Raw genomic sequence first — 27572 nt, forward strand, 5'->3', positions numbered from 1 at the left:
AGGGAGTATCTTTTACTGCCTGGATCAACTTCAGTTGGTGAATCGGGTGTCTTCCAGAAAAATAAAAAATGAAGTTCTAAGAAGGTGGCAGTGACCCCTTTAGCTCCAATCCTGCAATGAGCTTTCATTTTTTAAAAACATTTTTTTTGCTCAAATTTAACAGGTTCATTCTCAGCTCAGGAATGAATCTATCATTTATTTGGCAATATTTGTAAGCAAAATGGTTGAGTAGTTTTCAAAAACGAAGAGAGCAAAATAAATTCCTTAAAGTTTTTTTTTTCCAGGGGAGAGCGCAAACGCAGTCCCCCACTATCACAAATTACGCAGTCGAGTTTCCCGCATTTGGGGAAATCGCAGGGGTCAGCACACCCGCAGTGCAATGGATGAGCCTCACCCTGGGAAAACCACCTTCGTGATCATGGTATCTCCACTGCCAGGTAAGTTTGTGAGGCACTTGGCTGCTCTGGCCATGGGGGAACTGGAGAAATAATGGGGCATGGAAAAGTCTATGAATTAAATAATCAGCTTCACAGCATTGCAGGGCGCAGTTCTGTGCACTGGGTCAGGCCACGGTAAGTAGTTTGCAGGGAAAGGCCCTGACCCTGCAAGGGGCTCCACGTGCTTTGGCTCCTCCCTGGGCCTTGGGGACAGTCTGTGTCCCCCCCCATCATAAAACCGCTAAGAAAGCGCAGATTCAAATTTTAGTCTCCACATACACGCAGGATTACGGTACGGAACCAGCTGGTACAGGTCGCCCTAACGCAGGGGACGGGGCGTGGCCTTCGACGCTTCCGTCTCCACGAGGGTCGCGTCACCACCCCCATTCCCGCCACTCAGCGCCCGGCTTTTCCGTTCGCGCGCTAGCCCTCGTGCCCAATGGGACTCAGGCTGCCGTGGGCGGGGAAAAGGCGAAAGGTCAGGGCGCCCTCCCGGAAGTGGAGGCGCGGACGTCACTTCCTGCTTTTCTCTTAGGCTCCGGCGGGCGCACGTGCGGCCCTGCGAGTAATTTTTGTTTTTACCGCTGCCTTGTGCCAGGCCGCGTTACCATGGTGAGAGGGGCGCTGCCGCGAGGAGGGGGCTCCCTGGGGGAGGGGGCCTGGGGCGGGTGGGGTGAGGTGAGGTGAGGTGAGGTGAGGTGTCGGGGCGGTGCCGGGCGGGGGGCTGGTCGGGAGCCGGGCCCCTCGCCCTGACCCCGTTGCTGTGGTGACTTGCGCCCCGCAGAGCTTGCCCCTGAACCCCAAGCCCTTCCTGAACGGGCTGACCGGGAAGCCGGTGATGGTGAAGCTGAAGTGGGGGATGGAGTACAAGGGCTACCTGGTGTCTGTCGACGGCTACATGAACATGCAGGTCAGTGGGAGCCGGGACGCGGCCGCCCCGGGGGAGGCCCCGAGGGCTGCTCAGGAGGGATGGGGGGGGGTCAAAGCTGGGTGTGTGTCAGGGGTCAGAGGGGGCCCAGAGGGGGCGTCTGTGTGTCATGGTTGTTCAGAGGGGATGGGGGGGTCCCACAGGCGGTGAGTGGGTGGGTCAGGGTTATACAGTGAGGCTCATAACGGGGGAGTGACTTGCCTGGTATCAAATAAGTCATCTGACAGGTAGGCAGGGAGCCCACTGCTCCTGCTCCGCTTAGCCCTGTGCGGAGTATCCACTCCTGCAGAGCAGCAGAGCAGCAGCTTTGTCCAAGGTGAAGGTAAGATTGGATTGAGAACTGATTAAAAGGGCTGTATAAGAACTGATGATTAGTAGTAGTAATTTATTGCTTTGAAGCCTGATGGCAAATGTATGTTTGTTTTTAATTTCCTCAAAAGTACACTTACAGGAAGTTTAAAAGCAATAGTTCTAAAGCAATAGACAATACTTGGCTATATATTACACACTTGTGGTCAAATTCTTAAATGAAAAGTGAAACATAATAAGCTACATGCATAATAAAATAAAGTGCTCTAATGAGGTATGAGTTACTATTGAACAGACTCAGTCTCCAGAAGGGCCCATTAACCCTTGTAAGGCTAAAGTCACTCTACTGATTGCTGGCTGAGAATTTTCTTCAAACAGTTATGCTAATATATTCTTCTTTTTCTAAAAGCTTGCAAACACAGAAGAATACATCGATGGTGCATTGTCAGGACACCTTGGTGAAGTTTTGATAAGGTAACTAGCAAATTAGAGTATTTCATAAGTTACGTAGTAGACATATTACATTTGTAGATAGACATAACAGTTCAACTCCTAATACTTAGCCTAAAACAATCTGAAAGCTTGCAATGTTAAAGACATTAATTGTAGTATCCATTTCTGTGCTAAACGGTGCCAGACAACACTTTGTTAAAGGATAACACTAAAAACTATATTATTGGGGGGAGGGGGAAAGTAACACTAAAATATACAAATGTTTCATAATTTCTCCTTTTGTAATGATGTCTTTCATTGGTTCTCTTGGTTCTTATTGGATATTTATATGAATCTCTTGTCAATAGCTGAGGAAAATCTCATGCCTAATCAGGAAGTTAAATAGGCACTGAACAGTTTCACAGAAATGATACCTCTCCCTATTTAGAGACCCTTCAACAGGTAGCAGAGACCTCAATAAGTGTGGGGGGAGGGGAGAGTTTCAACAGAGTACTAATAAACTATTACATGCTTAACTTCAAGCACATGACTGTTTGCAGGAGCCAGGCCTTAATATATATTACATCAGATGTGAAAAAACCCCAGAATGTCTTCACTGCTTGTTCAGTAACACCTATTACCACTATCAGCAGAGAAAAATGCCATATATATTAAGGCCTGGCTCCTGCAAACAGTCATGTGCTTGAAGTTAAGCATAGGCATAAGTTTATAGGGTATGGGCCTAAAAATAAATTAGTGTAGTGTACAATGAATCTGTCATTCTTTTAGTAACTTATTTTCTCTGTTATAATGGACTGTTACAAAATGAACTATCTGAAAGTCCCTTGGACTGTGGGATCACCATCAACATATATTAATTGGTTAGACTGATAAACTTGATGTTTGGAGGTTTTTTAAATAGCTGGTCCAAGTTCAATTTGGAAAACATGTAACTTAGCTAAAAGCTAGTGTTCATCTGGGGAATGTCAACAAAAACATCTTTAAAATTAAGAGAACTTCTGGTTCTATTTACAGGTGTAACAATGTCCTGTACATCAGAGGAGTAGAGGAAGAAGAAGAAGATGGGGAAATGAGAGAATAAGTTTGTATATTTCTGGAAAATAAAGATCAGTTTTTCACAACTTTTGTTAAGGAGTCTGAAGTTTTACTGTACAAATTTCTATAAAATTCATAACTTGTTTTGTTTAGTGTATTCTCATATGGAGGGAAACTTTGAACTATATAAACCCATCTAATTTAAAGTCAGACTTTTTAAAGGTTGTTGCAAGATTAATGCTAGAGAGGAAATCTTTCAGTCTGAAACTGAAATAAGATTACATAGTTGATGGGATTAAATGACATTTTAAAATACTAATGTGTACTACTTTATTCTTAAAGGTGACTCTTGCATCTAAGTGGCTTCCCATGGTAAATTTTATCTTTAAAGTTGTGCATATCAACAGGATTGTGGCAAATCACTTTATGTAGCAAAGGGTGTCCTATCTCTTTCATTGCACTGCAGTTGTATTATAGAGCAGCTCAAAAGTCAATGAGGATTTTTTTTTTACTGTTGCAAACAGCTGTCTTTCTAAGTTGACGACACTGGAGTGTACTGAAGAAGTTATGGCATTTTTCTCTGCTGATAGTGGTAATAGGTGTTACTGAATAAGCAGTGAAGACATTCTGGGTTTTTTCCACATCTGATGTACAAAGTAGGTTTATTACTTACACTATGGATCCCTGCATGTTAGTGATAACTCCTCTTTGTTTGTAAGTTCTGTTAAACTACACTACAGAATATTAATCTTTTACTCTAGATGAACTGAGTAGGAAGATATACCTGCAACACCCCCTTTAAGGAGGTACAACTACTTTTAAACTCAAGTGAAAAATAACATATCATCTTGCATTTTTGTGTTGATCTCTTTCAGGCACACCTCCTTTCTAATCTCTGGAGGCTGTGAGCGAAATACCAGTTTTCTTCCCATCTGAAATGTTGGAAAAGGAAAGTGTTGAACATAAACATATACATCTATGGAGACTCATATTTTTATCATAAATTCTATTAATAGACTATATAGGGTTGCATTGTGAAATACTTTCACAGCTCCCTGTTGGGTGTGGAATTGCATTATGCCCCAATGATCCCAAGAGTCATTTTGCCCTGAAGTAGTCAAAGCTCCTGAAGTATGGCTGCTATATTACCTATAGAGAAAATATGGCCTCAGTGGCTGGATGGTGACACAATGGAGATAATCCTCAGCTGTTGTACATTTGCATAGCTCCATTGAAGTCAATGGAGCTATGACAATTTACAGTAGGTGAGGATCTCTCCCAAGGTCTCCTGCTATGCGTAGGTCTGGCACAGCATAGCCTTAGTCTGGTTTATAACATGCAGATTCTTCCTTAAGAATATAACTAAACTTTAAAATTTAAGAATAAAACTGTTAGTTGATTTTTTTAAATAAACGAATGTCTTCAACCACTGCCTGTGCATCTGGCCTGAAGTTCACAGTTGCTTTGCTGTTATCACCAGCTGAAGACCATGACCCTTCTGAGGCTGTGATGGCACATTACATCTAAGAGTGTAAACCCCTATGGATTTAGTTCAGAATGGCAAAGTACAAACCAGAACTAAACAGCTGGGGGTATTAGTGGAGTATGAAGAAAAATTAGTAGAAGAGAGAAGGTTCTGTGAATGCACAGACTGTCAGAAACTGGAGCACATAACAAGCTGTAAGCACCAGCTACTTGCACAGGAAAGAGAATCTTGGGTGGCTCAGTGCTGGGATGGCTCCTTCCCATGGCAGTAACATCAGTATGTGGCACTTACTGCCTTCTCTTTGATATGGCAGTATGCTGCCTTTTATTCTACCATTTACACATGCATTAACGCCTCATTTCCTAGCATGGGTTCCAGCCTGAGGCTATGGAAAGGCTCCCTTCTCAGCTCTGGAAGAAGCACCTCCCAATTCTAGTTTGTCAGCAGGCCTGACAATACTGCTGTTACCAAGATTAGAGGTAGAGAACAGAGAGAAATTGGAATCTACCGCTGTCAGTTTTCAAACCTTGTATTAATCTACACTCTGTAAAAGACTAAAAACACCCAGCTTTAACTATCATATGTCTGAAAGTTTTACCTATTTTTGTTATATGGCACCTAAAACAACTCACTGAAACATTAGAAATAACCTGTTCTTCAGTTTACTCTAATAACTTGCACTGCTTCTGTCATAATCAATTAAGGCTGGAGCTTACAAATACATATATGCATCATTTTACCTGTCGGTGTTACCCATGTACACAAGCATTTGCAGTACCTTAGCTTGCCCCTGTGAAATTCATTTTTCAAAATAGAAAAACATGTCTGCAAGACCCCAGCATAAGTAGAGCACCCACAGCTATTACACCTGCCTAATTTAAAAAACAAGACTATACTTCAAATTGTGTCCCTCTGAAGTTGAGATAAAATCAGACAATCTGGAAACTGCTCAGGTTTTTACATATTAATAGAGGGTCACATTCAATTCTCACACAACCCTGACAACGTGACACTATAACAGGTTGGCAACCTTTCAGAAGTGGTGTGCAGAGTCTTCATTTATTCACTCTAATTTAAGGTTTTGTGTGCCAGTAATACATTTTAACGTTTTTAGCAGGGCTCTTTCTATAAGTCTATAATATATAACTAAACTATTGTTGTATGTAAAGTAAATAAGGTTTTTAAAATGTTTAAGAAGCTTCATTTAAAATTAAATTAAAATGCAGAGCCCTCCCCTACCCTTTCCCCGACCGGTGGCCAGGACCTGGGCAGTGTGAGTGCCACTGAAATCAGCTCACGTGCCACCTTCAGCACGCATGCCGCAGGTTGCCTACCCCTGCTGTATAACAAAGTGAAAATTAGTTATGCTTATATAATCTTATATAATCTTAGATGTGTAATTAGTGTTACTGCATTTGCTTCATTATATAATTAAAATGTTCCTTAATATATACAGTCAGAGGGAAGAAATAAGGTTGGGGTGATAATGTTCTGTCAGTTTTCTGATTTTACACTGTTTTTTGGCTATAATTGAACAGCTGCACAACTCATTCTACATTTACAGACCTACTCAGTTTGAGTAATGATGCTAGCAGAATGTAGAGTAGTACTAGCATCCAGAAAATTATTAACCAGATAGTATTGTACATTTTATATAGTGCAGTTGAGGCCATGGAAACAGTTCAAGTATCACCCTCTTGAAATGTGAATTCTCTGCTGATTTCTAACTGCTAATGATGTGACCTCTTAATTAAATAAAAGGACCTTGAACTGGATCATACCTTAAATTTCCCTCAGCCACCTTCAAGTACTATTTTACTGAAATATTCAATTAGTCACTATTCAAAATAAGGACTAGATATTTTCAGTTAATCCACTAATTGGCTACTTGCATATTTTAGTGCTTTATAATTGAGTTTTCACCAACTACTAGTTAGCTCTTACTCAAAAAGGCCTGTGTGATGTCAAATTAAAAATGACAGTGGATTAACTATTTTTAGTGATCTACTACTACTGCAAATTTTGTAAATTTATTTACAGAATAGGCTAATGATCAGTGGTGTTTTTTGTTTTAGTCATAACTACATGCAAATTTCTCTCCTGCATAGGAAAAGTAAAGCTAATTCTAATATTTAACTTTAAAAGTGCTATAAAGGGACAGGATTTTTATTAAGAAAAATAAACATGGTCTCAGACTTTTCAGAAAAAATAAACTAAATGCAAACCTTCTTCTTTGGTGCTGCAATTGCTCTTTTCAGAGAACACTGCAGTCGTTCTTCCTGAAGTTTCATTTCTTGTTTCTTTTTTTCTTCACGTAACCTGCAATAGGGAAAAATGAAATTTGCTAGTGACTCATAAGGTATTAAAAGGAACAAAAAGGTCTGAAACTTTAACACAAACTCTTTTTGCTTCTTTAAATTTAATTTTGGAGGCAACAAACAGTAGCTTTGAAACAGTAGTTAATTATCTTGATTCAAGGAAGGTGTTTTCCTGAACTACCAGCAAAATGACTAAGGAGAATGAAGTGGGGCAGGTTTGCAGATTAGAATTTTTTTAAATTGGGATCCTATATAGCTTCTTGGTTTTTAGTAGAGTAATATTACTGTTTCAGATATCACATGGGATGATCTGTCCAGGAATTTGATGGAAGCAAAGCTTATTTCTTATAAAAGGGCATCATGTCTAACTTGCAGAGCAGCAGAGAAGAAAAAGGCACCCTGATGTTATTTCCACATAAGGCAGTCATTGCCTTTAATTTTTTTTTCTTCAAGACTTTTTTTTTTTTAAACTATACCCTCTCGTGCTGTGATTACATCAGCTCTCACAAGCTATGTGATGTTGGTCCTAATCAGCACACACCCAGATGGGACACTTCTAAACAACAACTGCATGACAGAAAGTGTTTTGACAGGACGAGACACTCCTCTCTCTCCATCTAAATTGAACTAACCCCACAGACTGGTGAGAAGGGGTATTGTGCTGCTGGAATTGCTGCTTTTGGAGACATAATGCATGACGACAATCGGTGAGGACCTTAAAATTCTCATGGGACTTCTTTGCAAAACAAAAATTAGCCAAACACTGACCTATCCAAATCCGAGCATGGGTAATCACACTGACATTTCAAAAGGAGGCAGATACAATATAGTTACCCAAATTGGGCTTTGGTCAGAACTAGCTAACTTTCTTTCATCTCTTTCAAAAAGGGCTATAAAATCTTTACCACATGTGCTCAGGTGTGGGATTTTATGTCTTCTCTGAAGGATGGCACATCTATCCAAAAGTACAATCTGTCCCTTCACATCATGCTGGGGTACTAGTTTAGTAATGACTCAGAATAAAGAATGGCCTTCCAGCTACATTACTCTCCTTTTTTTTCCAGGCATACTCTTTTGATGCTGTGTGCTTTGTTTATTCTTTTCTGGGGTGGGTATACAGTAGGCTGCAAACTGTAACTTACCAAATGTATGATAATAGGAGAAAACAAAGAGGCTTTACAAAATTCTGGTCACTAATGTAGCTAAAAGTTTTGCACAAAAAGTTTTGTATACTATTTAAGTATCTCATATGCTGATAAATCCCATAAGGGGGCAGTACAGTACAACTATTCACTATATTAGACATCACACCATACTGTTAATGCAAAAGTGTCACTTAAAAACAAAATGGTGACTTTGCAATAATGCAGAGGAATCCTTAATTATTGCTAAAACAAACCAACCCATGAACTCGTTTACTCACTTCACAACAGGCTGCCATGTAGAGAATCAAAGCTCTAGCCCCACATTTAAGCTCTGATCCTGCAAACCTCTATGCATGTCCTCTGAAGTTCTTAAATTACCAGAAATGATTATGCAAAATCTCTCCTCAAAAGAGCAAACCAACTTTTGAAAGAATTGAAACCATTTCAAAAAATTACCACAGTAATAAGCTGGTACTGGAGTTAAACTACCTGCATTACATCAGACTTTCATTCAAAACTCCTTACATTTGTAATAATTTTTTGGTGACTAGACATGATTGTCAAGGCAGGAACCTAATACGCCTGCCAGGTCTTTTATCTCTGTTTTTGCTGGGTAATTTAACACAAGGACAAAGCATGCTGTAACTGCCTTGACATCTATTTAACTTTGGAATTCAGCTAAAACAGATGCCAGTTTCTTTTCCCAGATAGTTACTGCCTTATGGCATCTTGTGGTGTCACACAATAGCAGTAGCTTTATTAATTGTCATATTATCTATGCTCCCACACCCCAAGTCAATGCAATTAGCACTGCTGTGATCGCTACACAAATACTATGTCTTGTTCTGGTGTCCACATTTCAAGAGGGATGTTGAAAAATTGGAAAAGGTTCAGAGAAGAGCCCTGAGAATGCTTAAAGTATTAAAAATCATGCCTTGCAGCAATAGACTCAAGGAGCTCAATCTATTTATCTTAACAAAGAGAAGGTTAAGGGGTGATTTGATTACAATCTATATGTACTTGAATGGAAAACAAATAGTTAATAATGGGCTCTTCAGTCTAGCAGAGAAAGGTAGAACATGAGCCAATGGCTGGAAGTTGAAGCTAGAGAAATGCAGACTGGAAATAAGATGTACATTTTTAACAATGAGATTAATTTCCCATTGGAACAACTTACCAAGAGTCATGGTGGAGTCTCTCACTGACAATTTTAAAATCAAGATTGGATGTTTTTCTAAAAGATCTGCTCTAGGAATTATTTTGGGGATGTTCTATGGCCTGTGTTATAGGAGATCAGACTAGATGATCACAATGGTCCCTTCCAGGCTTGGAATCTATGTGGCTAGTTTCTCAACAAAATGGGACTGTGTGTGTTGGGGGGGTGGGGCAGGATCAGCAGGGCCTTACTCCCTTGCTTCTGTGAAAGTAGTACAGCAAAGGTAACATGCTCACCCTCTCATCAGGAAAAGAATCTCTGCCTTTCAAAGGCAGTTCTCCTGCTGATTCATGGCAAGGAGCATATCTCCTCCGAATCCCTTCCTCCTGGGCTGAGAGGTCTGATACATGCTAAAGGTAGAAACAGCATTCATCTTCTGGTAGAAGAAAATTTAGTGCACCAGGGACTCTATGGCAGTTTAGAACAAGTGGGAGCATTGGGACTTGAAGGACACTTCCAGATGCAAAGGAAAACGCGCTGTTATTTGGAAAAGCCAAATTGTGTTTTTATGTGTGATGTTTTGAACATGGTTGACACTCCCTAATTTTAAATGGGCTATTGGTGTTCCAGAATAGACATCCGGTGCCATGCAGCTGGGGAGTAGTCGTATCTCTGCTTTGTTGTTTTTGTAGATCATCTAAAAGCAACTCACAGTCCTAAAACATTTTAATGTGACCTTGTTTCAACAGATACATCTGGTGTATTGACAGAAAATAAAAACCTTTTAGCTACTTGTATTTTTATTGTAATATTCATATAAAAATGTCAACTATGATATTCCAGTATACCACAGTATAAAGATTTAACTCATGATTTCACTTCCCTAACAAAAAACAAAAGCATTTTTATTATATAACAAAAGACGTGTAGACCTATTACTGCACCAAAAGTGGAAAAAATAATTCCAGAAATGCTTAGAACATAAAAATATAATTGGGGCCTTTTACGAGATCAGTGTTGTATTAAAATAAATATTTCTGAGGCGCTATGTGTATTAAACAGTTTATTTTATGGCTTTTCAAAAACGTGTGTGATATCACATTAAATGAACTGTTTTTCTGACCTGTGGTAAACCCAGCTTTGAAATATACTGTAGTGACATCCAAAGAAGGAGTGTTTGGCAAGATGTTTGCTCCCCTGAGAACTCCAACTCGATGCTATCTCACTATTAGCATATCACACGCTGTCCCCCTAACATAATTCATTTAAAAAACAAGTAACAGGAAAAACAGGAAGAAAAAATTGCCCAATCCATTTGTTTCCATTGGTGCATAGCTGTACAAATATAGTACCTCCAGAAAATGAATAGTAGGCTATTGAGGACCAACCAGACACTCTCATGTACAAAAGGGCAAAAAGTTGAACTCTAGTGCATTGTTAACGACTATAACGTGATGGTGTTCCTCTGTCCCATTATCACTATAACACATGGGTTAGGGTCTGCTCCCTACTCCGACTGACTTCAATGGAGCAGGATCAAGCCCTTAGTGACTTCCCTGGTTGTTTCTCTCTATTGTTCTAGGACTAGATTGCCCATCAAGTCATACGTTTTTGTCCATTTAATAAAAGTAAAAACATCTCACTTTGCTAAACCCAATAGGTTAGACATCCACTGGCTGACATTAGACACCATACAAGTCCTTCATATCCCATGATCAGAGGCGGATTATGGTTTCCAGGGGCCCTGGGCCAGAGCAAGTGGGGGGCCCCTCCCCACCTTTCTGTCTGCAGTCCTGCCCCTTCTGCCTGCGAACCCATCCACAGCCCCACCCCTTTCTGACTCCTCCCTGGGACCCAGCCTCTCTCCCATTCCACCCATCCCACAACCTGTTTGCTCCTTTCTGCCCTCCCCCCACTGCACCCCAAGACTGGAGAGGCTCTGTCCCCAGGGCCGTAGCAGGGAGTGAGAGCTCCTCCAGTCCCAGGGCCGCAGCAGGGATCCAGGTGCTGGGGCTTCCCTGCTACCCTCCGCACTTCTGCAGGGGACCAGGATTGGGGCACTGGGGGCTTCTCCTGCTCCGCCTGCCTGGCGCTTCTGCCAGAGAGTGGGTTCGGCATGGGGGCTTCACATGCTGCCCTGCGGCTTCTGCTGGGGAGGAGGTCAGAGGGGCTTCCCCTGACCCATCTGGCAGGCAGCAGAAGCAGGGGAGGCCCTAGTTGGCTGGGGCCCCTGGGCTCAGGCCCTGGGGCTAGTCTGCCACTGCCCATGCTGTGCTTCTCAGAATGTTGGCTTTATTTATGTCTGAAGGTGCTTTCAGACATGCCTTCACACATAGCTGAAGATCCGCTTGTATATGCCTCTCTAAAAAAAAAGGTGAATCTCCAGATCCTGCATACCATCTGCATTTGTACTGGAGGAGCATCTATTAGAGCATGTGAGCTAATGCATGTGAAAACTACCAACTGCCCTGATTTCACTACAGTTTTACCTCAAGTTAAGAACCTGCCTTTTTTGGGTGGGAGTAGTGAAAACTAGGCTCTAGATGTCTGATGCTGAAAATACCAAAGGTGCACTAGGAAGGCATGTAAAGTTATTTTATTATCTTAAGTACAAAACATTATGCTGCCCCTAATGTGATGCTATGTAGGTAAACATCTAATTTATGCACATCCAAAATATACAGAAACATTTGTTGTCAGAACGTCCACATTTTGCAAGATTAAGACCAATATTGTTAGTTAAATGCCCTTAGCCCGTACAAAGATTGTTCAGAATACAAATCAGGAAAGAGCTTGCTCATTTTATACATATTGAACATTCACTTTACCTTTGCCTTCTTTCTTTCATCTTAATTTTCTCAATTGCTTCAATATTTTCTTTTGGAACTGACTCCAACAATTCACACAATTCTTCAATTCGATTCTCTATTCTCCTCAACATCTGAATGGAATTAATGCTTGATGTGTCTACTTCTCCAACACTAACTCTGTACACTTCTGCAACCTTTTTAGTAAGTGAATGTAGCATTTTGTCCTTAGATTAAACAAAAAGAAATCTGTACGAGCCTATAAAATATTGCACGAGTGATATTTGAATATAATAGCATTTCTGTAAATGCCTTGAAAGCAGCAGACAATAGACACGTGTATTTACTATCAATCTGATAGTCAGATGTGATCACATCAATAAGCAGATGACTTTTGTGTTATGTGAATGGTGAAAAAACAGAAGCATTTTAACCTTATGAAAAACAACAAATACGCAGCCATGGAATCCAAAGAAATTCCACCTTAGTGTTTTGGTGATAAATACCTCACCCTTTCCTGAGCTATGGCTCTAATTCAGCAAAGTACTTATGTACATGCATACGTGTGTATCAATAGGACTTCTCACATGCTTACAGCTGGGCACGTGTTTAAGTCCCCAGCTGAACCGTGGCCCCAAAGGGGCAGCCCTGGGATCACCTGCAGCAGCTATACTGAGGTAAACTACAATTTATCCTGTTTACACTAGGATTTTATAACGTGTTATCTATCATGTGAAATCTACCTTATTACAAACAGCTGGGTTTTTTTTTCTGGTGTAGACATGGCCTTGGAACCAAGAAGCGGGTTTCTTTCACAAGAAATAAGCTGTGACAGTGTCAGAGCGGAATACTAGTTCTGCTACAGTTAAGGTTCGGACCAGTTTTCTGTTTAAAGGCGGACTTGTCTAAGTCCTCTAAAATCCGCAGTTACTCAGATTTCCTTGAAATATGGTGTGTCTTATGGGGGCATGGGTTAGTGATCCAAATTTAGGGTCATTGGACCAAAGGATTCCTGAGACACAGTACCCTCCCCCACAAAAAAACCCAACAGCTTTTCTTAAGGTTGACATATTTTACCAACTTTTTTTTTTTCCCCAGTTGGAGAGATTAAGCCATGGCTCTGAGCCTGGTCAAAATGATCTTAATCACTGGACATTTATGTCAGCTGGTACGTTGCATCCATTAACCTTTGTTAGCAAAATTGAAAACGGTAGTGTCAAGATAGTTAAGATTTCAAGTTAGACGCATGCCTAATGTGCAGGCATTAAATGGATTACTTGGCGCATGTATGAACATAATAACCAACAGAGTTTCTAGCTTGTGTGTTTTCACTGAAGGTGGATAGCTCAATGGGCTATGCAGCAGCCATTAAACCTGACTTCCAACCAGTGTCAATTTGAGTCCAATTTTGGGCAGAAATTTAAGAAAGAATTTAGCACTATGCCTTCTGACCTAGCTTTGTCAGGGGTGTGTGTTATTTTGGGGCAATGTAATGAAACATGAGAATGCTTGCTGAGGGAGAACAGTGGCAGGGAGAGGTTCTGGAGTTGCACTAAGGGAAAGGGGAGGATTTGGGGGATAGAGTAGCCTCAGGTGAGGGAAGACAGTGGGGTTAGGGACAGCTAAAATCCACCAGCTGGGTGACTTTGGGCCAGTCGCTTCACCTCTCTGTGCCTCAGTTTCCTAGCTGTAAAATGGGGAGAATGATGGAAAGTACTTTGAGATCTACTGATTAAAAAATACTATGTAATGGCTAATTCTTTTTGTTATTACCTAACTGCAACAGCGTATCACCCACAAACCTAAGCAAGAACTACAACTGCCTAAATCCTCACTAACTCCTACAACAAACCTTTCTTTCTTTCTGTTAATAAAAGAAAACTAGGAAATTCACTGACAAAACTTTGTGAACACACAGAATTAAGATTTCCTGGTAGTATCTCATGCTCTTTGTCAGAGTCACTGGGTGGCCGGCTGAGGCAGGAGCAGATGCTGGCTGGAGCAGGGGCTGGCTCGTGTGGAAACCCTTATGCACATGATGCCCTCTAACACTGTACTTTCACTTACCCATCATCAAACCACCCTAACTATTGACAAGTCCCATGGCATGAAGATCCCTGTGTCCCACTAGTGACACAACCTACACAACACAGTGCTGAAATGAGGTATATTGGATCTCTCAGTGTAGAGATGCACCTCTTTTCTTTGATCACACACATGGGGGCCAGGTAGAAGGGATCACCCTCATAGCAGCATACCCTCTTGATTGCAGTTTATCACAATCACAGTTCTTCCAAGCTGCTCCAGATAATCTCTCCACCATTCAATACAGCTAACTCAGTGAATGTAGTGGGAGTGCAGGCAGTTAATTCCTAGTGTCTATTACCAGCTTCCGGGAGGCAGAGTTAAGGTGACATGGGCCTCTAATTTAACACTTCATTTACTGGTTTTCAGAAGTTTGAATTTTGCTTGTTGAATTAAACTTTCTGGAAGAGTACGATATATCAATAGTCATCTTTAATTCAGTGTTAACAAAGTTTTTTGTCAGTGAATCAGCATTATTATTATCCAAATATGCATCTATTTACATATGTTCAATTCCTGAAAATAGACTGTGAACAGAATGGATTTTGGAAGCCAGGTATCCCAATTCAGGTTTGCACTGAGAATAAAGCAAAGATTTATGTTACTGTATCTTCTTGATCTCTGTGTATCTTCCTCTAGCACAACCTATATGATATTTTTATTGCAGACTCAGACCCCAGTCCCAGCCCCAGGGACTATGGTGCATATTTATATGAAGTAATTGCACAACTGCATAAAATGTATGTTACATTTATCTATCTTTGTGCTCAAATACTTGAAGTACGCAGTCTAAGGGAAAAAAATATAGGCTCCGATTATCCCTTTCCCCCCACAGTGTTATCTAGTCAGATTTACTGTACCATAGCTAGAAAGAAAAATGTGCTGACTTTACATCAGCAACTTGAATAGCTGCAGATAGTAAATGAAGTAATAATAATAATGAAGTATTAGACACTGCACAACTGATGCTGTTATCTAAACAGGAACAGATTAGGAGAGAGGGGAGGAACCACATGGAATACTTTATGCTACTATTTATTTCAAGGCATAAGAAAATCCCCATATCAGCACTTCTTTTTTTTCCTCTGTGATAAGAATAAGATTTTTTAAAGATGTAATTGCAAAATTTGTTCTCTTGATATAAAACATGTTTTGCAAAAGAATTACCTGGATTTCTGGATTAAACTCTCCAAAAGAAAACATTTTAGCTCTTAGTGCCAAATCTGTGCGTTTTTCCTCTTCATTGATGCAGGCAGCTTTAAGAATTTCTTTATGTCCTACAACAATACTTACTTTTTCTTCTCTGTGGGGAAAAAGAGATCTAGATTTTAGTCATATATTCTATGGATTCATTTTGTTGTGCAGTAACTACCACTCAGCAGTTTAAAATGTTCTTTTCAGACAACTGTTAACAGGGCCGGCCCACAACATTTTGGCACCTGAGGCGGGGAGCTCAAATGACACCCCCATATCCCCTCGCTTGGGCCAAAACTTTGAAAGGTCTCAATTCTGCCTTCTTCCTGTTCTACTCCTCTTATGGTACTGCTCTGATACCTACCCCAATAAAGAAGAACTAACAACTTAAAATGCCTTGTTCAAAAATTTTAAGTAACACTTTACTTTCATCCGACTAAGTGGGTATTCACCCACGAAAGCTCATGCTCCAAAGCATCTGTTAGTCTATAAGGTGCCACAGGACTCTTTGCTGCTTTTACAGATCCAGACTAACACGGCTACCCCTCTAATACTTAACTTTCAAACGCCCGAACAGCAAATGTAACTTTTCTTGTCTGCATAGTAAACACTGGCATTTTTATCTGTTTGAATAATCAAAGTAGTGCTTTCCATGCCTTCTTGGTTGCAAAGATTTGAACTTCTTCCTGTTGAAGGTCCACAGTCTGGGCCAGCTCATGTTCTGTTGAGATGGTTGCAAGGCTGACCAGCCTCTCCTGAGTCATTGTGGAGTGTAGATGTGTTTTTATTAACTTCAACTTGGAGAAGCTGCTTTCTCCACTGGCAACTGTTACAGGAAGTGTTAGACGTATGTGCAGAGCAACAAAAGCATTTGGAAAGAGAGTGGTCATCTTATTTGTGCACATATATTCCAGAACAGCCTTTGGAGTTGATCCTGCTGAAATGTATCTTCAAAGGGTTTTCAGTTTATCACCTAAATCACTCTCATCAATATTGCGCATGTCATCATGTGTCAACACTGTCTCTTGTGCCCTGCATTGCTGGTGTAGGCCTTCTTCAGGTAGAGTGAGGAGTTTTGGAATATCATACAACATCCCAAATATACTGCTGTGTTCCTTGAGCTGCATGAAACGTTCTTCAACTGAATGTATTGCACAATCTAGCACCTGCCTTCTCATGGCATGCCAGATTTCTAGCCAGATTTTTCCAGTCCTTTGTTCCTGTAGAACCCAATGTGGCTGGAACCTTAGACTGGAAGAGTTTACAACAAAAACAGTATGCAGCATTCTGGGTTTTTGAGTACATAAGCCATGGCCTCTCCACTTTGTCACCATTGGGGATATCATGCCAGTAATGTGTTGGATGGTAACTTCTATTTTCATTGTCTTTGGGGAACATGAAGTTTTTCACTTGCTGTCAGGGCCGGCTCCAGGGGTTTTGCTGCCCCAAGCAGCCAAAAAAAAAACCCGTGATTGTGATCTGCGGCAGTTCAGAGGGAGGTCCTTCGCTCCGAGCGGGAGTGAGGGACCCTCCGCCGAATTGCTGCCGAATACCTGAAAGTGCCACCCCGCTCAGGAGTGGCCACCCCAAGCATCTGCTTGATAAGCTGGTGCCTGGAGCCGGCCCTGCTTGCTGTGGCTCATACAGTACAAGGAAGTCCCTCCGGCTACTGCTCAAGTGGGTCCACAGTCCTGGATCATCTAGATTTAAGTAACTAAACTCAGCAGCAGCTGTTTCTTGTGCCTCCAACACACTCTTCTCTGATCTATATTTTTCTTCGGGAATGTACATGGTTACATCCATTTGAGATGGAGATATGGATGCTGCAATAGCTGCCAGGTCACCTGCACTCTGACTAACTGGTAGATCAGGCATCTCCTTACCACTCACATCCTCACTGGGGCTGGAAGGCTCACTGGGAACATTTGTGTCTATGTATCTCAGGAGAGCTCCTTCCTGCTTAGATAGAAAAGCTTCCTTTGCTTTCTTTCTTTTTCTGAATGCTGCCCCAAAGGGGCGTTTTCTTCTTTCACTCATGACTGCTGTTCTGTGCCAGCTACAGTGGCTCTCAACACTCTGTTGAAGGGGACAAACCTGAGTGAGGGAAGATATCAGTGTCTTAAGGGCCTAACTGGCTCCTACTACTTCAGTTGACTGCCTGTTCTCCTCAAGTGGGTTCAGGGAAGCAGCAGGAAACAGGAAGCTCCCTGAGAAGCTGGTGTTAATCAGTCCAAGCTCCTGGGGGTGCTAGAGGGGTACATAAGAGGCTCCTCCTCCTCTCTCTCCCTGCAACTCCTGCTGCTTTCTGCTATTCCCTCTCACCTTTTGTCCTGCCTGCCTGTTATATCTCTTGTGCCCTCCTTCCTCCAGCACAGCACTCCACCATCTCTGTGCATCTAGAGCAGAGAGAATACATATACACCAGCAGCAGACACAATTTTCTATACTCTGGGTCCTAGTGGCCCCCACAGTCTAGCACCTGAGATGGTTGCCTCAGTTCACCTTATGGTAAGACCAGCCCTGACTGCTAATATCTTAGAAACTGGCTATTCTAAGAAAAGGAAGACTTCAGAGCTCCAAAGTCTAAACAATAAATCAGTTTACCCAGGGGCGGCTCCAGGCATCAGCACACCAAGCGCGTGTTTGGGGCGGCACGCCGCGGGGGGCACTCTGCCGGCGCCGTGAGGGTGGCAGGCAGGCTGCCTTCGGCGGCTTGCCTGCGGAGGGTCCGCTGGTCCCGCGGCTTTGGCGGACCTCCCGCAGGCATTCCTGTGGAGGGTTTGCTGGTCCCGCGGCTTTGGCGGACCTCCCGCAGGCAAGCCGCCGAAGGCAGTCTGCCTGCCGTGCTTGGGGCGGCAAAATACCTAGAGCCGCCCCTGAGTTTATCACTTGTATGGAGAAAGAAAATGACAGGAATTCTTTTTTCATATAAGTTAACAATTTGAAAGCATTCTAGGCAGCTAGAACAAATCTTGGCATTATTTAAACTTCACTACAGTGACTGTCATCAGTCATTATCAATTGATACTATAACAAATAAGCATTATGCACTGTAGACATTAGGCAATTAAATAGAGAAAATGAACAAAAAATGGATTTTAAAAACTTTGACGTTAATTAAAAAATAAAATACAAATAAGCTGTGCATTTGTGAAAGGATATTAACACTGCTCACGTGCACCATTAGACAGAAGGCCATAAGGCATCTGTGAAGTAATATCTGCAGCTCACAAAGTAGCTTTCCTCCCAAAGTGCATACAAAATAATATATAGGGGTCACCACACTGTCCAAGGTGGATCCTGATTGCAAAAGGGATGGGGGCAAGGCCCTGACTCCTCCTGCTCCCCCAGTAGGTTGAGGTGTATTCCCACAGTCTGTTGAATGGGCCGGGAGGAGGAAGAAAGAGCCTCCTTGTGCCCTTCTGTAGGAATATAGGCCCTCATTAGATCTGAGAGAATTATGGTTTTAAATTGAGTTGTGATATTAGCATGCATGAAAGGCACAAAGCCTGTGACCAAAAAGAATGAGATCACGAAAAAAGAAGAGGAGTTGTGTTAAACTTGTAGTGAAACTTCAAAATACTTGTGTTATCTTATTTAAGGTTTGGGCTGAAATAATAGAAATAAAACGTGGGTTAATTGGGTACCAGGTGCATTACATAATTGGCTACATAAGAAACTGCTTCATCTGGCCTTAGCTAAAATCTGAGACATGGCAATGACATCACTTGTTTGCTAAGGGGAGTATACAAAAAATAACCTCTGAAAGGATTCATTGCTAATCCCTGCCTGACCATGCTGGAGCTGACCAATATGTGTCTAAGCACCCTGGGTTTAGCCCATTTGCAAGTATCTTGATCAAACACTTGTAAGTGTTCTGTTAGAGCTTGGATGTAGTAACTGCTTATTTGTTAGGCTTTTTAGGCATGTTTAGAGCAATTGTATAAATACCATTCAGCCTGACGAAGTGAGTATTCACTCACCGAAAGCTTATGCTCCAATACATCTGTTAGTCTTTAAGGGACCACAGGACTCTTTGTTGCTCCATTCAGCCTTTATATTTCATAAAGGCATTTATGGTTAAATGAGTGGCATGGTAATATCCTGCATAAATAATAATCTCAGCACCTTCTTCTCCACTCCATCACACTAGGCCAGGGATTATATGGCGCTTACTAATTACAAATGGGACATACATAACATGGAGCATATTTGTCTCCCCAGTCTACCCCTTTGCAACCCAAAAATGCCAAGCTGTGTAGTGAAACTGCTATTTTCTGTTATGTATCTACCTTATTCAGAAACTGTGCTCCTTCAAAATACCATATGAGCCATACTTAAAGCATGACTATGTTGAAAATCTCTCTGCTTTGCTGTTCAGGGAATAGGTCAGGTAATCAAAATATCCAGCGGTGAAGAGGTACCAACGAGCTTCTGAACTACATATTGCTCTCTCTAGTTCAATAACTTACAGTTTTGCCTTTATAATTGTTGCCATCTGCTCAAGTTCATCCATAGTTTCATCTAAGTCTTGGTTATTTTGGATCAATGCAAGATTTTGTTCCTCTAGCTCTGTGAAGATCTGAAGTAACTGTTTTGGATCTGTGAAATATATTTCTGGCACCTAAGATAGAGGAAAGAAAGATACATAGCATCTACTGGAAGAGGAGCATCTGTGGTAACTTCAGTTTTGCTGCAAATAATTCTTTCTAAAATTTAAAACAACAGAAAAGTGTTAATGACATGTACGGGGGGTATCTTAAGGAACTGATTAAGAAAGGTCTGTGGCTGATTTGAGTTGTTGTAGTGATGCAAAGCTGCTGGACCAGAGCTGAGAACCTGGCCAATGGCTTGAACATGTGCAACCAAGTACACAATCTGGCCCAGAATTTCTGCAGTTTTTCCATAAGAAAAATCAAGTCATTAAACGTAAAAAATAAATAAATCTCATTACTTTTCCAGAGTACACATGTTCAATCGAGAACTATAGTTTCATTACCATATCCATGTCCAAGTCTTTCAAGGAATCTTCATGAATTGCACAATCACTTTCGCTTTCCCACCTGATATAAAAGGGAAGGAGAAAAGGAGTCAGTTCCTGGTTTCTAAGCCTAAAATCCCAATCCTATAAAAGCTTTCTGATTTCAATGTGTGGAAAGGGAACTCCCATCATTGAAAAAGATGTTTTCAACTCTTTGAAGACTTAGGCCTTAGTCTTCTCCACATATGCACAATAGTCTTGTTTTCTCAACAACACGAAAGCACGCAGTGGAGAGAAGGGAGGAACTGAAGCTTTAACCAACAGGATTAAATTTGATTTTATAAAGCAACTCTCACACCTATTCCTGCACGGGAACTATTTCAATGCACTGTCCTGTACTTACAGAGTCGTCAGGACTCTATTGTACCTACAAGAATAGTTTCTGCCCTTTTCAACAATAGCTGCTTTAGAAGTGCTTCACAAAGTTGTGTATTATATACAGGTATTAATGACTGTGTAGGCAAACAGCGCAATTGTTGTGAGCTCAATAGCTCACACGTTGCCTTGGATATATCTATTTTTTAAATGGGACAGCCCTTCAGCAGGTTCCAGCACATAATCAAGGGCAGAAACATGGCAAAACGGATGGGCAAAACAGAGACGTCTATCTGCAAAGAAAAACAACATTAACTAAAAGAGGATGAAAAGAACGGCTAACTATATACGATGCTCAATTACAGTTCTCAATTTCATCCGACTCTGCTCCCCTTTGTTTCTCCCAGTCCTCTTGTCTTTCTATTCCACTGCTCTGTAACCAGTGCTGCACCTCCTGTGGGAGCCCCTCAGCCAAGCCTAACTGTGAGCCTTCAGCCACAAGCCAGTTAATTTTGCTGTCCCATCACAGGCACCTTCACCTGATACTGGTCTGGCTCCAGATGTTCACTGACAAAATTTTCATTCAGTCATCATACTTCTCCTGGTGTGAATAATCACAACAAACTCTTGGGCCTTCATCCATAAGTCACCTTAATACTAAGTTGTTGATTTAAAGTTGCTAGCATCGATGATTGTTAAATCCTTCTATCTACCAGATGTCAATGCTCAGAACAGAGGCTGACCTGGGGGCAGAGGAACACATAAATGTGGATCCTTCTAGTTGGCTTTGGCCATTGGTACCACTACCAAATCACTACCACTATGGAGGTGGGAGAATTATTGATAAACGTCCTTACTGTGGTATGTAGGTATCTGTTATAATTGCATTTCTTATTTTCATTTGCTCTCTTACTTGATATATTTTCTTCTTATTGTACACAGGAGGATGGAGAAAGCAAACTGAGAATGGAGAAAGCAAATTTTGTCTGATACTATACCTTGATGATGTCTTTTTTTTATCAGTCAAGATGGATTTGCACTCACTTATCATTTTCACTTCTTCACCCATGTCTGCTTCTGTGAGCTTTCTAGAAGACCTGTGTTCATTTTCTTCAAAATGTGAAGAGATAAAAGGATAAATTTGAAAGTAAATATGTATCCAAATTATAATATTATTCATCTATATGGACATGAACTTACACACTAAGGGGTATATTCTTATCTTGATCCTTGGAATATTACCAGCAATGGTCTCCAGACATTAAGGTGGTGTATTTTACCAGTTTGTCTATAACTATCATATAGTTTCTTTCTAAATATATATTAGATAAATACAAAGAAATCCTGTTTTCATAACTTGTAAATGAAACCAATATTATTTTAAGGCTTTTGAATAACAACAACTTCTTACCCATTTTAGAAAAGTCATTTGTGATGTGTTTTCCTAGCTTTGGACTTGAGGCACCAAGAAATTTTTCCTTTGTGCTGTGATTCAGTTTCTTTTTTCAGTGCCTAGCAGTGAAGCAGCTAAACTTCACCTCCATCTATATGTAGCTCTCTAATCAATACAGGTTGATATTCATCTCAATATACTTATTTTACAGATTTCTTCAGTGAGGAACAGAGTATTTAAGTGCTTTGCCCATGGCCACATAGTGAATCAGTAGCAGAGCTATGTAATCTAGAGTTCATAGCTTTTAACGCCAGAAAGGATCATTAGATTATCTAGCCTGACCTCCTATATGTCACAGGCCATTGAATTTCACCCACTTACCCCTGCATTGAGCTCAATAGCTTGTGTGGGACTAAAGCATATCTTACAAAAAGATGGTTCTATTCACCAGCGGATTGCTTTAGCCGCTAAGGAACATTAACAAATAACTCCTCAATTACAATACTTTTAACTAACTATTCAGTCATAAGTTTTCTTCATATTAACTTTCTATTATAATTTTTATAAAATATCAGAACCCTGAAAAATACACTAGAAAAGATATCTCATCCAAGTTCCATTTCATCATAAAACTTAAGTCTTGTCTGCACTGTATTTGCATAAACAAATTGTTTTGTATTATTATTTTCAATGGTGTTTTATCCTCTTTCGTTTTCCTTCTCTAGATATGGAAAGACGCAAGTCCTAAAATGTTCACTTAGGTCTGATCTGGAAAATGGGTATACACATGCTTAATGTACACCCAGGAGTAGTCCCATTTACGTCAATGGGACTACCTGCAGGTGTAAAGTTAAGTGCATATTTAAGTCTTTACAGGTTTGGGGCAATAAGCTGCAAAACAAGGAGCAGAGCATGGTCCAAAATAGGGATGCAGAGTTTCTAATTTTCCATTGTTTATTTGTATAATCACCATCTCTCATACATATACCATCATGTTTTGTCAATGTAACCTAGGCCTATATTTAGTAAAAGTTTGCTCAGAAAGGGAAAATTCCATTCACATCTCATATAACTCTTGAAAAAACTTTTAAAACTATCCTGGCCACACCTCCTACTTTTTCCTTCCTAGCATGTATTTGGAGAGGGTTCAGAAAAGAGCCACAAGAATGATTAAAGGATTGTAGAACATGCCTTATAGTGACAAACACAAGGAGCTCAATCTGTTTAGTGTATCAAAAAGAAGGTTACGTGGTGACTTGATTCCAGTCTGTAAGTGTGACAGATTGACAATATCCTGAACAAACCTTACAGAATTAAGATAATCTTTACCAAATTAAGTTAAACCTTATTGAGTGAGGGTTAACATTTTTGGAGTTCATGGCATTACAAGTGCAAATGTTTATGTACTATTGTGAAATTGTATGGAACTTCTTTAACAGAAAGACAAGATTATTGCAGTCCCTGGAAGGTAGGAGGAAGTTCAAAGGTTTTTTTGGAACAATACATCTGAAGTGGATTTCCTTAAGAAATATATTGAGGTGAAGGGAATGCAAATTCTCCCCCTACAAAGCCAACCTTTTGAAGCTATGCCCTGGGGGGAGATTCTTTGTATACTAACTACCTGGTTCCGGAGACTCCAGTTCAAAGACCCGAACCATATAATAAGGGAACTGAACATGTTACGAGGGTGCTTGTTCTGAATTGAAGGTCTGAACTTATAACCACAAGGACGCCCCTAGGATGGGTATTAAAAGACTGCACATGTCAGAACCCATGTGAGAGTTGGGATGAACTCTGGTAAGCTTATTACCATGCATGTATGTTCTCTTACTGTTTTTAATGTTTTCTCTGTAATGTTTCTTACCTTGAGAAAAATGAGTTTGCTTAGAAAATACTATGAGGTAACTTATATGTGTAGCAATTGCACTGTTCTCTGTCTTTGAAGAGAAAGCAAGCAAGTGTCCTAGGGCATCTGTCTGTGCTGGGAATGACACAGTGGAGGCAGGGAACTGTCCAGCCTGGGAATGCCCTGGGCGAAGGAAGAGAGACTGGTGTCTCCACCCAAGAGAGGCAACAGCTGGGGTGCTGAAAGCCAAGAGTGGATTCCCTTGCTGAACTACTGAAATACAGGTGCAGTTGGCCTTAACTGTGACAGTAAGAACCTACATGGGGAACAGAAATTTGATAACAGAGGACTCTTCAATCTAGGGAACAAAGTATAACAAGATCCAATGTCTGGAAGCTGAAACTAAACACAAACTCAGAATGAAGCACAAATTTTTAACTGTGAGGGTAATTCACCATCAAAACAACTTACCAAGACTTGCGATGGATTCTCCAACCCGGAACATTTTAAAATCAAGATTGGATGTTTTTCCAAAAGATATGCTCTCATTCAAACGAGAATTAATTCAGGGAAGTCCTGTGTTATACAGGCAGACAAACTAGAGGACCATAATTGTTCCTTTTAGCTTTATAATCTATGATTTTGTGAAAATAATATCTTAATTCCTTAGGGGTTCATTTGAGGAATAAGAATCAGAATACAACCATAACGCTCTGTTTCCTATACCATAATTGCAAAGAGGAGATAGCAATCCTTTATTTTGGGGTACATCAGAGGCAACTTGAGTTCTAGTTTCCCCAGTCTGATCAATTTGAGGTCAACTTGCCCCTCCTCTTTCTTCCACCCCCACCACAAAAAGAGATTCCTTCCACTATAGGGCATTTCCTCAAGTTTCTTCCCTACTTGCAGGAATACCAATACCTAGACTTATAGATGTGGCCATTTAAAACATCAATTCTAGTTTCTGCTGCCCTCATTTTCAAGTCAGAGGTCTTAAGGGCTGCCATAACTCAGAGCTTAGCCAGGTCCATGCATGCTCTAAAGTACTGGCATCTTAAACTACTTCGCTTTTCTTGGTAAAATCATGAGTTTACATGCCCCGTTCAACTTCTCAGATTGGAAATTGACCATGCCAGCAGAGAGCTAATGATGGAAACAAGAAGCACAAATAACTATTAATCATCCTTTCATGCAAGTAAAACATTACTCAATGTTACCTGATTCTTGACAATGTAGCTTCAACTAGCCAACTCCTGAAGTACTGTAGTAGGTGGTATCTGTGTTCCAAGGGAATCAGCAGACAACAAAAAACACCAATAACACTTTCTGGGACCAAGACAGAAGAGGTCGGATACGTCACATAACTTGGCAGCACTGTAAGTGCAACAAGTTAAACAGATGAAGACCTTACAGCCAGAACAGTGAAAGCCAGCATCCCTTCATAATGATAAAACCAATCTGGAGGGCAAAAATCTTGACCTTCAAACAAAACTTCAAATTAACACCACTACTTAGTCAGTCTTACTATGTGGCACCGAAACTTGCAGACTTGTGAAGATCTTATCATCTAAATTCCCATGTTTTCATAAACAGTTGCATTAGACAAATCCACAAACAAAGAGCTCTGGAGGAGGACAAAACAGAAACTGATAGGACAGGAAATTACAGAACGAAAGTGGAGATGGCTAGGACATAAATGGAGGAATGACCTGAACAACATATCCAAGATAGGAGTTGGACAATAACCCTCCCTTCTCCCCAGGGCTAGAGGTGATGAAATAGACCCAGGATAACATGGAAATGCACAAGAGAAGCAGAATTGAAAGCTATCAGATTGACATGGGAAGAAGCTAAGATTGCAGCAAGAGTCTATCAAGGATGGAAGGCTGTGGTGGAGGTTGTATGTTCCGGATGGCATAGAGTAAGTCAGGGTAGCCTAGGAGTGAATGCATACTTCCTTCACTCTGGTAGATGACTAAAAGAGTGAACTTTAATTAAACTGCAGCATTGATCAATATTTTCTATGCAGCTCTTTCATGATGAAATTCATCCTGTCTGCCCCTCTGTAATAGTCCGAGGTAGGGGCCGTGCCGTCTCAGGGGCTCAGGTCCTTGTCCCAGGGGCTGAGCCAACAAGAGTCAGTAAGTCCCAGCCCTAGGTCAGGGTGGGGCAGCACACCAGAATCCAGGGAGCTCAGATCCCACTACAGGGCTGAGCAGCAGTCTACGTCTGTAAAACCCAAGCCCTAGCTCAGGGCAGGCAGCACACAGGAGGCAGGGCTCAGACCCTCAGGCAGGGGCTGAGCACACAAAGTCACTAGTTTAAGCCCCAGCCCTCAGTCAGGGCGGGGCAGCAAAACAGCAGTTCTAGCTCAGGTCCTTAAAGCAGGAGCTGAGCAATAATCATAGTTCAGGGCTCAGGTCCTTAAAGCAGAGGCTGAGCAGTAATCATAGTTCAGGGCTCAGGTCCTTAAAGCAGGAGCTGAGCAGTAATCATAGTTCAGGGCTCAGGTCCTTAAAGCAGGAGCTGAGCAGTAATCAAGTCAAGAAGCCCCAAGCCCTCAATCAGGGCGGGGCACCAAACACAGCAGTTCTAGGCTCAGCTCCTCACAGCAGGGGCTGAGCAACAATAAGAGTTCAGGGCACAGGTCTGTGCAGCAGGGGCTGAGCCAGCAAGAGTCAGTAAGTCCCACCCCTAGGTCAGGGTGGGGCAACAAACAATAGTCCCAGGGGCTCAGGTCCTTGTCCCAGGGGCTGAGCCAACAAGAGTCAGTAAGTCCCAGCCCTAGGTCAGGGTGGGGCAACAAACAATAGTTCAAGGCTCAGGTCCTGGTCTCAGGAGCAGAGCAGCGGCATCAGTCTCAGGAAGCTCAGGTAAGGGCAGGCTTCTCTGCCTGAGTGCTGGCAGGAGGGGGAGTCTGCCACCCGTGAGTGGGGTGGCAGGGGGGACACAGGCCCACCCACTCCACTGTGTCCCAGCCCGGGGCCCTAACAGCGGCGTGGATCCGCTACAGTCAGTGGGGATCCTGGCCGCAACACACTGACATGGGCACATCCGTGCCCTCAGCCGGACAGGGTTCGGCTACCCCCGGGCTGCATTCCATCTCCCCCTCCTCGGGTACCTGCTCGTCGCTGGGCTCGGCAGCGGGGTCCCACACCATGGGTTCCTCAGCGTGGTGAAGGCGGTCTAGGTCGGGCTGCTCCTCCGGACTCGGGTCAGGGGGCCGCTCGGGCCGCTCCTCGGGGTACCGGGCTCGGGGCAAGCTCGGCCAGTCCACCTCGGGGTACCTGGCTCGAGGGAGGCTCGGTCGGTCCGCGTCAGGATACCTGGCTCGAGGGAGGCTTGGTCCATCCACGTCCGGGTACCTGGCTCGGGGCAGGCTCGGTCCAGCAGGAGCCCGATCAGGAGCGTCTGTCCTCTCCGGCTGCTGGGCTCCAACTGAGTGCTGAGGCCGGGCTTTTGTACTTCCTGTCCCGCCCCTTGACTTCCGGGGGGCAGGAACAGGCGGCAGTGGCTCCGCCCACTGAGGTGGCTCCGCCCACTGAGGTGGCTCCGCCCGCTGAGGTGGCTCCGCCCGCTGAGGTGGCTCCGCCCGCTGAGGCGGCTGTTCTGGTTCCTCTCGCT

The 27572-nt window shown here is 42.1% G+C and overlaps 2 protein-coding genes and 1 non-coding gene across 8 annotated transcripts in view; 1 reads left to right on the forward strand and 2 right to left on the reverse strand.

Moving 5' to 3' along the window:
• Positions 1-281: 281 nt before the first annotated feature.
• LOC123362305 lies at positions 282-445 on the reverse strand. Its single transcript, XR_006576413.1, has one exon. It is a non-coding gene; the product is annotated as a U1 spliceosomal RNA (small nuclear RNA).
• On the forward strand, positions 419-3248 carry SNRPF (small nuclear ribonucleoprotein polypeptide F). Its single transcript, XM_044978814.1, has 5 exons — positions 419-437; positions 838-1049; positions 1222-1347; positions 2084-2148; positions 3142-3248. The coding sequence occupies exons 1-5, from the start codon at positions 419-421 to the stop codon at positions 3206-3208; spliced, it is 489 nt and encodes a 162-aa protein (XP_044834749.1). The 3' UTR covers positions 3209-3248.
• CCDC38 (coiled-coil domain containing 38) overlaps positions 1731-27572 on the reverse strand; it is a 52836-nt gene continuing 26994 nt past the window's right edge. For 5 of the 6 annotated variants that reach the window (XM_044981305.1, XM_044981314.1, XM_044981298.1 and 2 more), the window contains 7 exons: positions 21708-21819; positions 20353-20416; positions 19826-19977; positions 15327-15462; positions 12096-12301; positions 6874-6967; positions 1731-4094 (listed from right to left, as the gene is read on the reverse strand). In XM_044981305.1, coding sequence (XP_044837240.1) covers positions 3987-4094; positions 6874-6967; positions 12096-12301; positions 15327-15462; positions 19826-19977; positions 20353-20416; positions 21708-21819 — 872 coding nt within the window. In that variant the 3' untranslated portion in view covers positions 1731-3986. Of the gene's footprint in view, positions 4095-6873; positions 6968-12085; positions 14737-15326; positions 15463-19825; positions 19978-20352; positions 20417-21707; positions 21820-27572 lie in introns of those variants that run through there. The other variant, XM_044981340.1, reaches the window with a different exon arrangement.

The sequence above is a fragment of the Mauremys mutica genome, chromosome 1 (genome assembly GCF_020497125.1).
Source record: "Mauremys mutica isolate MM-2020 ecotype Southern chromosome 1, ASM2049712v1, whole genome shotgun sequence".
NCBI lineage: Eukaryota > Metazoa > Chordata > Testudines > Geoemydidae > Mauremys > Mauremys mutica.